A 9,703-nucleotide genomic window follows, 5' to 3' on the forward strand; every position below is an offset into this window, starting at 1 on the left:
TAAGTATCTCTTTGTTGGAACTTCTAGATGGTTCTCCATTACCTTGGGGTAATGACCTTTCCGGTACTGTAGCTACAAGGCTACGTATGACTCGCTCTCCTGGGAGATCCTTGTCTCCATCCTTACTGCCCTAGGCAAATAGTTAATGTTTGTCCCAGCCTTTAAGAGAGGGACACGAGGCCGAGTGTGGTGGCTCACATCTGTAATCCCAGCACTTTGGGAGGCCCAGACAGGAGGATTGCTAGAGTGCAGGAGTTCAAGACCAGCCTGGGCAACATGAGACCTTGTCTCTATAAAAAATTAATTAATTAAAAATAGATAAATAGGTGGCTAGGTACAGTGGCTCAAGCCTGTAATCCCGACACTTTGGGAAGCTAAGGTAGGCAGATTACTTGAGGCCAGTTTGAGAGCAGCCTGGGCGACATAGCGAAACCCCATCTCTACTAAAAATACAAAAATTAGCCAGGTGTGGTGGCGCATGACTGTAATCCCAGCTTCTTGAGAGGCTGAGGAACAAGAGTTGCTTGAACCTGGGAGGCAGATGTTGCCGTGAGCCGAGATCGCGCTCCAACTTGAGTGACAGAGCAAGACTCTGTCTCAAAACACACAAACAAATAAAAAAATAAAGAGAAGGAAATGGAACAGCATACCTAACAACTGGAATTTAAGGCAACTGGAAAGAACAGTAACGTGAGAGGCATTCGCCAGAGTTGTAAACCTTGATGGAGCAACTTCTTAGGAAAACAACCTTGGGCACGACTTCCCATAAGAAAAATTTAAAAGCTCAGATCTCAGCACGTTCCCTGCAAAGCCCCTTGATTGACAACCTCTGGCTCCCCTGACACAAGGAGGAAGTGTAGGAACAAATGTCATCACCAGAGGGCGCTGCTGGACATCTATGTGCTCTCTGTACAGCCAGGCAAGCTGGGAAATGGACACCATTCAACACTAACCTAAATGATTAAATGATCCAAAGCGATCATGAGTCTTTTTTTTATTTTATTTTATTTTTTTAGTCTAGCTCTGTCGCCCAGGCTAAAGTGCAGTGGCGCGATCTCGGCTCACTGCAAGCTCCGCCTCCTGGGTTCCAGCAATTCTCCTTCCTCTGCCTCCCCAGTACCTGGGATCACAGGCCCGCGCCACTACACGGTCTAATTTTTCTTAATAGCATATTTTTTTAAGAACAGTTTTAGGTTCACAACAAAACTGAATGGCAGGTACAAAGATTTCCAATGTATCCCTCCTCTGATCCTGTTTTTATTGAAAAGGTTGGGTCTAGGCACAGTGGCTCACACCTATAATTCCAGACTCTGAGGGTTTGAGGAAGGAGGATGGCTTGAGCCAGGAGTTTGAGACTAGCCTGGGCAACATAAGGAGACCCCATCTCTACAAAAAATAAAAAATTAGCCAGTCGTGGTGGTGTGCACCTGCAGTCCCAGCTACTTGAGTGGCTGTGGCCAGAACATTGCTTGAGCCCAGGAGTTTGAGGCTGCAGTGAACTGTGATCATGCCACTGCACTACAGCCTGGGTGGCAGAGCAAGACCCTGTCTCTCAAAAAATAAATAGCCAGGCGCGGTGGCTCATGCCTGTAATCCCAACACTTTGGGAGGCCGAGGTGGGTGGATCACTTGAGGCCAGGAGTTCAAGAGAGCCCGGCCAACATGGTGAAACCCCGTCTTCACTAAAAACACAAAAATTAGCCAGGCGTGGTGTTGGGTGACTGTAGTCCGAGCTATTTGGGTGGCTGAGGTAGGAGAATTGCCTGAACCTAGGAGGCGGAGGTTGCAGTGAGCTGATATCACGCCATTGTATTCCAGCCTGGGCGACAGGGTGAAACTCCATCTCAAAAGTAAATAAATAAATAAAGTAAATAACTAAATCTGGGCGTGGTGGTGCATGCCAGTGGTTCCGACTATTTGGGAGGCTGAGATGGGAGGATTGCCTGAGCCCAGAAGTTCGAGGCTGCGGTGAGCTTTGATCGCGTGCCACTGCACTCCAGCCAGGACAACAGAGTGTGATACTACCTCAGAAAAAAGAGGAAGGAAGACAGGAAGGGAGGGAGGGAGGGAAGGAAGGAGAGAGGAAGGAAAGGGGAGCGTTCTAGGCAAGTTGGGCAAAGGCTGGAGGCTAGAAACAGCTGCGTACATTTGAAGTAAAGGTGAGTGAGTCTGGAGAGCAGAGAAGGAGGCGGAAGAGGCCAACAGAGGCTGTAGCTGAGGTTTTGTGTCTTCTCTTTCATCCCACAGCTCCTGCAGGGAGTGGAGACTCAATTTGCAGGAAAGGTACAGGGGGCTGAATCTAGGCAACTTAATCCACATCCTTTTGTTGCAGAGAGGAGCCTCCTGTACACAGAAATGCTGGCCAGACTCCATTTCTTCGCCACCTCACATCCCGCACTGGTGGGACAGCTATGCCAACAGGCCCAGAGCTGGTTCCGGCTGTGTCCACACCCTGTGCTGGTGCCCCTCGGAGGATTCCTCCAGCCCCCGGGAGGACCCCTCCGGGCAACCCTCAGCGGTTGTCACAAAGGTGAGTGTCCCCAGCATAGCAAAAATCCCAGCAGGCACCTGCTTGCGTGGGGGCAGTGAATGCCAGTGTTTGAGACTGTCCTCTGAAACTCCCCTGCGCTAGTCGGGAGGCCCTGAGGGTGCCATTGGAGCCTGCCCCTGCTATCTCATGCTCAATTGCCTCTCTCTGCCCCCCAGGGACTGTAGATGACTCATACAAATTCTGCTAATGAGCCCGAAGCTAGGGGATACCTCCAAGCTTCCCATCTCCAAGGGACTTGTGCCCATCTCACAGTTTGAGCTATTTACAAGCTCATGCTAGTAAGTCTGGAAGCTAGGAACTCATGCCTGACAGGCCCCTGGGAGGCTGATGGAACTGTACTCAGCCCTTGGGATCCCAGAATGTAAGGGAGAGATGAGGATTTAAGTTTTGCCTTCCATTTGTCATTCATTTTTTTCTTCCTTCCATTCATCCATCCATCTCCCATTCTTCCATTCATCTATCCATCCGTCCATCCATCGGGCACCCTCCCCCCCACCCCTCTATTCATCCATCCATCTGTACATCCACCCATTCATTCACTTTCCTACTCTTCCATCCAATTACCCTCCCATCCATTCATCCATCCATCTACACTCCCACCCTTCCATCATCTATTCATACATCCACTGCCCTCCCAGCCCTCCCACCCATCCATTCATCTTCTCTGCCACCCTTCCATCCATCTACTGCCCGCCCATCCATCCATCCACCCACCCTCCCACTCTTCCATCCATCTACTCTCCCATGCTTCCACCCATCCAACCATCCATTCGCCCATCCACCCACCCATTCATACATCATGTGTCCATTCATCCAATCATTTACCTACCCTTCTATTTATCCATCCATTCATTTATCAAACCACCTTCCTACCCATCCATCCATCCATCTACCCACCCACCCATTCATCTATCCACCTTCCCACCCATCCATCTACCTGCCACACTTCCATCCGCCTATCCCCCATCTGTTAATCCATCTACCCTCCCACCCTTTTATCCATTGACTGTCCCACTGTTCCATCCACCTACCTATCCACCCACCTGTCCATCTCTCCATCTACCCTGCCACCATTTCATTTACCTACCCCCATTCATCCATCCATCTATTATTCATCCATTCACCCAATCACTTACCTACTCTTTCAGTAATCTATCCATTTATCAAACTACCTTCCCATCCTTTTATCCATCCATCCACCTACCCACCTTTCCTTCCATTCATCCACTCACCCATCCATTCGTCCATCCATCCATTCATTTATCCTTCAACCCTTTCTTTCTTCCTTCCTTCCTCTCATCTATCTACCCATCAGTCATCCACACTTCTATTAGTTATTCAGCCTTCTACCCATATATCCATCCATCCACCCCAATCCACTTACCCTTCTATTTTTTTATCCGATCATCTTCCATTCACACTCTTAACCCTCCACCCATCCACACACTCTGCCATTCATCAACTTGCTCACTTCAATTTCATCTAGAAATTGATTCCTCCATCTACCCATCTATCTGCCCCATCCATTCACCCATCCACTCATCCAACTAGCTGCCTGTCTACCAACTCACCCGCTTTCATTCACCCATCTATTTATCTGCTTACCCACAATCTCTCACGATTGTGAGACCCTGAATTCACTTGTGGTTCAAATGTCAGAGCTCTCACTGTGCCACATGACCTGGTAGTGAAAGCCACACTCCCCAGGCACATTATCTTCAAAATAGAAATGCTAAGAGACACTAAGTACAATGCATGGAGGAGTCAATTTAGGGGCAGCCACCAGAATGCTGTGTTGAGAAGGATTCTGAGACTGAAGCTAGCTTAGTCAGAAAGTGTATGTATTTATTAGGATATAGGTTCAGATATCATTAAAAAAAAAGACAAAATAGCAGTGGCTTAAATAAAATAGGAGTTTAATTCTGTCTTATGAAATAGTTCAAGCAAAAGAAGAGGTATAAAGGAGTCCTTAGGTTGTCTGGGACCCACATACCCATATACCTTCAATCTGGTTGCTCTGCCATTTTCAGTGCAGGGATGTCCTCATTGGCCCAAGATGGCTGCTCCAGCTCCTACTATCCAGATGGCATTCCAGCCAGTAGGGACTAGGAGAAGCACATGGCAGGCCTCCTCATTTTAAGGGCATTACCTAGAGGCAGAACTAAATATTTCCACTCCTGTCTCATTGGCTAGAACTTGGATATGTCCAACTGTAAGGGAACCTGGGAAATACAGTCTTTTTTTTTTTTTTTTTGAGATGGAGTTTTGCCCTTGTCACCCAGGCTGGAGTGCAGTGGCATGATCTCAGCTCACTGCAACCTCTGCCTCACAGGTTCAAACCACTCTCCTGCCTCAGCCTCCAGAGTAGCTGGGATTACAGGCTTGTGTTAACACACCTGGATAATTTTTGTATTTTTAGTAGAGATGGGGTTTCATCATGTTGGCCAGGCTAGTTTTGAACTTCTCACCTCAGGTGATCTGCCCACCTCGGCCTCCCAAAGTGCTGGGATTACAGGGGTGAGCCTGGGGGATTAACCGGGTAAATATGGTCTTTGTGTGGATGACCCTGTATTCAGCTAAAACCTATGAGCTTTTGGGTTTTATTACTAAAGGTGAGATGACATAATGGCTATGGGGGCGCAAATCACATATAGTGCTGTGATTGATTAGTGATGTCTGTCATGGCACAGGCATAGGAAGTTACAACTTAGAGTGATGTTTTTGTCATCTCTGGGGCAGGTAAATGTTCTGTGTTTCAGATCCACTATGCCCTGTTGTACATCCTCTAGTCCTGTTAAAGTTGAAAAAGGTCTTACCCATGTGGGCTTCAGTTTGTTCATTTTTAAAATGAAAAGTATAAGTTAATATTTCCAAGGTCACACAATGAGTGCATGACAAGAAAAAAAGAAAAAGAGGCTGAGCACAGTGATTTATGCCTGTAATCCCAGCACTTTAGGAAGCCAAGGCAAGAGGATTTCTTGGACCCAGATGTTCAAGACCAGCCTGGGCAACATAGGGAGACCCTGTCTCTACAAAAAGTAAACAAACAAAAAAAAAAGCTGGGTATGGTGGCGTGTGCCTACAGTCCCAGCTACTTAGGAGGTTAAGATGGGAGGATTGCTTGAGCCCAAGAGTTTGAGGCTGCAGTGAGCTATGACTCAGCCACTGTACTCCAGCTTGGGCAACAGGGTGAGACCCTATCTATCTGGGGGGATAAAAAAGGAAGGGAAAAGAAGGGGGGAGGAGAAGGGAGGGAAAGGAGAGGGAAGAGGGAAGGGAAGGGGAGGGAAGGAAAAGGGGAGAGAATAAGGAAGGGAAGGAGAAAGGGGAGGAAAGGGAAGGGGAGGGGAGGGAAGGGAAAGGGAGGAACGGGGAGGAGAAGAAAGAAAAATAAAACAAATCCTATTTCCACGCTCTCTATCCCAATGAGGTAGAAACAAAATCCTGTATTCTCAGAGCTTGACTGGCTCTGATTCAACACTACCCCAACCATGTTATACATGGGAAAGAGGTACAGAGAAGGAAAAGGACTTCCTTCCTTTACTTCAGGACATTCAGAAAGTCCAGTTCCTTAATGCCTAGGCCTGTGTTTTCTCTAATGTATCTTGGCCCCTCTCTGCAGTGAAGTTTTAATCAAACTCCACCAGGCAGAGAGCCTTGGGGTGTGTTTGCCCAATTCACTGGCAAATATTTGCTTTTTCTTTAGGACCTCAGCCCTTGTTTTTCTATGCTGGTTGAACTCAAAGAGATGTCAAAAACAGAATCCTCATTCTCAGCCATATAATTTCCTTCCGTCCCTCCCTCCCTCCCTTCTCTCTCTCTCTCTCTCTCTCTCTCTCTCTCTCTCTCTCTCGACTCCCTCTTTCACCCAGGTTGGAGTGCAGTGCTGTGTCCTTGGCTCACTGCAACCTCCACCTCCCAGGTTCAAGTCATTCTCCTGCCTCGGCCTCCTGAATAGCTGGGATTACAGGTGTGCTTCACCATGCCTGGCTAATTTTTGTATTTTTAGCAGAGACTGGGTTTCTCCATGTTGGACAGGTTGCTCTTGAACTCCTGACCTCGAGTGATCCACCCATCTCGGCCTCCCAAAGCGTTGGGATTACAGGCGTGAGCCACCATGCCCTGCCACAGCCAATGTAATTTCATTTCTGAGTTTTTTCAACTAAGACAGGGTTTCTCAGCTGTGGCACTGTTGGCTTCTGGGGCTGAATCTTTCTCCGGGGTGGAGTTGTCTTATGCATTGTTGGGTGTCGAGCAGCCTCCCTGGCCTCCACCTACCAGATGCCATTAGTGTCCTTGAGCATCCTTGTCCCCCGTTGTGGCACCTCAGAATGTCTCCAGCCGCCAAATATGTCCCCTGGGTGAGCACTGCTGGACTATACAGACGCTTATGACCACACTGTGATTCAGTCCCTTTTCCTACCTAAGAGCGGAGTGAATGTCACAGCCCAGAGTGCGAATCTGTGCATCTGAGTCTGTGAATCTGTAATCCCTGCTGTGTGGCTTTGGACAAGGGACTGAATCTGTCTGTGCCTCAGTTGTCTTATCTGAGAAGTGGGGGGCTCATTAGAACACCCCATAGCTGAATATTTGGACACAGGAACTGAGATCATTGCTGTTGCCTCTGTGTGGCTGCAGGCATCACTGCCATAGCGTGGGGTGCGGAGGAGAAGCTGCTGGTGATTGGCACCCAGGATGGCATCGTGGCTGTGTGGGACATGGAAGAGCAGCATGTGATCCACATGCTAACTGGACACACAGGTGAGAGACTTGAGAAGTGGGGTTTGTGGTCAGTTTCCATAGTGAATAGTCAGTTCTCAGAGCCCCTTCCCCACAGATTCACTTCTCTGTATTGAAACCCTGGCCTTTGTTCCTGCATCGTTTAGCTATAGTTACATAGCAAACCATCCCCAAACACAGTAGTTTTAAACAAGCCATTTCTTTTTCTTTTTTTTTTTTTTTTAAGATGGGATCTCACTGTGCTGCCCAGGCTGGAGTGCAGTAGTGTGTTCATAACTCACTGCAGCCTCAAACTCCTGGGCCCAATTGATCCTCCTGCCTCAGCCTCCTTAGTAGATGGGCCTACAAGCACTATACCCAGCTAATTTTTAAATTTTTAAATGTTTTTAGAGATGAGGGTCTTGCTGTGTTGCCCAGGCTGGTCTCAAACTCTTGGGGTCAAGTGATCCTCCCTCCTTAGCCTACCAAGGAGCTGGGATTACAAATTTGAGCCACAAACAAGCTATTTCTTTAGCTCACTTCCTGTGCATTGGCAGTGTGGGCTGGGCTCAGCTGGGCGGTTTTCTGCTCTCAGCTGGACTTGCTCATATATCTGCAGTCAGTTAGTGGGTCAGCTGGGAGCTGGCTGAATCTGAAACAACTCAATTCTGCTCCATGTGGTCTCTCATCATTCAGCATCCCTCAGGTCTCTCATCCCCCGCAAAGGCAGGGTTTCAAGAAAACAAGTTGGGGCCCACAGGATCTCTTAAGCCTGGACTTGGACTTGGCACCCAGTCACATTCTCTTGACCAAAGGAATTTACAAGAACAGTCCAGTAAGGAAATAGGCTAAACAGGCTTCCTTCTTTCCTTCTTTCTTTTCTTTTTTTCTTTCTTTCTTTCTTCCAACAGGGTCTTGTGTTGTTGCCCAGGCTGAAGTGCAGTGGGACAATCTCAGCTCACTGCACCCTCAGCCTCCTGGGCTCAAGCAATCCTCCCACCTCAGCCTCTTGAGTAGCTGGGACTACAGGCATACACCACCACACCTGGCTAATTTTTGTGTTTTTTGATAGAGACAGGGTCTCACTATGTTGCTCAGGCTGGTCTCAAGCTCCTGAGCTCAAGCAGTCCTTCTGCTTGTCCTTCCAAAGTGCTGGGATTATAGATGTGAGCCACCACACCCAGCCTAGCCTTCATTTTTTTTATGGGAGGAGCTGCAAAGTAACATTTCCAAGGGTGTGGATTGTGAAGGGCAAAGAATTGTGGTCCTTTTTGCATTTGTCAACCTCAGATCCTAAGTAAGGTTGTTTTTTTTGACATAGTCCCTTAACAGATATGGCTTAGTTTTATAATCAATGGTTGAGTGCCTGCTGTGTACCAGACCTTGTTCTAGATGCTGAGGAGATATAGACCAAGGTCAGGACTAGGAAGGAAAACTATTCATTCTTGAAGACTAATGGAAGGGAAGGGAGTGGGAGGGGAGAGGAGGGGAGGGAAAAGGAAGGGAAGGGAGAGCAAAGACAGGCAGGACACGGGCAGGCAGGGAAAGGGCAGGCAGGGCAAGGGCAGGCAGGGCAAGGGCAGGTAGGGCAAGGGCAGGTAGGGCAAGGGAAGGCAAGGGTTCCCAAAGTACACTTCATAACTAGCTCCCCATTGCTCTTCTGCAGCTTGATGTACGTAAGACCTCCTTGACTAACACTACAGTTGGCTGGGTGTGGTGGCTCATGTCTGTAATCCCAGGACTTTAGGAGGCTGAGGCAGGCAGATCATTTCAGCTCAGGAGTTTGAGACCAACTTGGACAACATGGCGAAACCACGTCTCTACAAAAAATGCAAAGATTAGCCAGGTGTGGGGATACACACCTATAGTACCAGCTATTTGGGAGGCTGAGGCATGAGACTCGCTTCAGCCCAGGAGGTTGGGGCTGCAGTGAGTTGTGATTGTACCACTGTACTCCAGCCGGCACAAGAGCAAGACCTTATCTTAAAAAAAAAAAAAATACTACATTTATTTGTTGACCTAAGATCCCAAGATCTTTTTGCTATTGTTTGAGGGCAAGGGTTATGTTTTATTCGACATACTCCATGCTTATTTGTTGAATAAATAGATTAAAATATCCCATGTATTTTTAAAAATTCATTTAACAGAATCAAGCCATAGGAAATCAGCTTTAGAAAGATTCTAATCTAACCCTTTCATTTAATTAAGAAAACAGGTTGGCCATGGTGACTCACACCTTGAATCCCAGCACTTTGGGAGGCCTAGGTGGGAGGATTGCTTGAGGCCCAGAATTCAAGACCAGACTGTGCAACATAGCAAGACCCCTTTTTTAAAAAACACACAAAAATCCTTCCTTCCCTCCTTCCCTCCTTCCCTCTCTCCCTCCTTCCTTCCCTCCCTCCCTCCCTCCTTCCTTCTTTCCTTCCTTCCTTC

General features: G+C 47.8%; 1 protein-coding gene across 7 annotated transcripts in view; it reads left to right on the forward strand.

Annotated features, from left to right (window-relative positions):
- Positions 1-9,703, forward strand: part of NWD1 (NACHT and WD repeat domain containing 1) — an 87,573-nt gene that overhangs the window by 48,945 nt on the left and 28,925 nt on the right. For all 7 annotated transcript variants that reach the window (XM_037728741.1, XM_017501203.2, XM_037728742.1 and 4 more), the window contains 2 exons: positions 2,333-2,530; positions 7,190-7,312. In XM_037728741.1, coding sequence (XP_037584669.1) covers positions 2,333-2,530; positions 7,190-7,312 — 321 coding nt within the window. The remainder of the gene's footprint in view (positions 1-2,332; positions 2,531-7,189; positions 7,313-9,703) is intronic.

This window comes from Cebus imitator, unplaced genomic scaffold (assembly GCF_001604975.1).
Source record: "Cebus imitator isolate Cc_AM_T3 unplaced genomic scaffold, Cebus_imitator-1.0 Scaffold280, whole genome shotgun sequence".
Lineage (NCBI taxonomy): Eukaryota > Metazoa > Chordata > Mammalia > Primates > Cebidae > Cebus > Cebus imitator.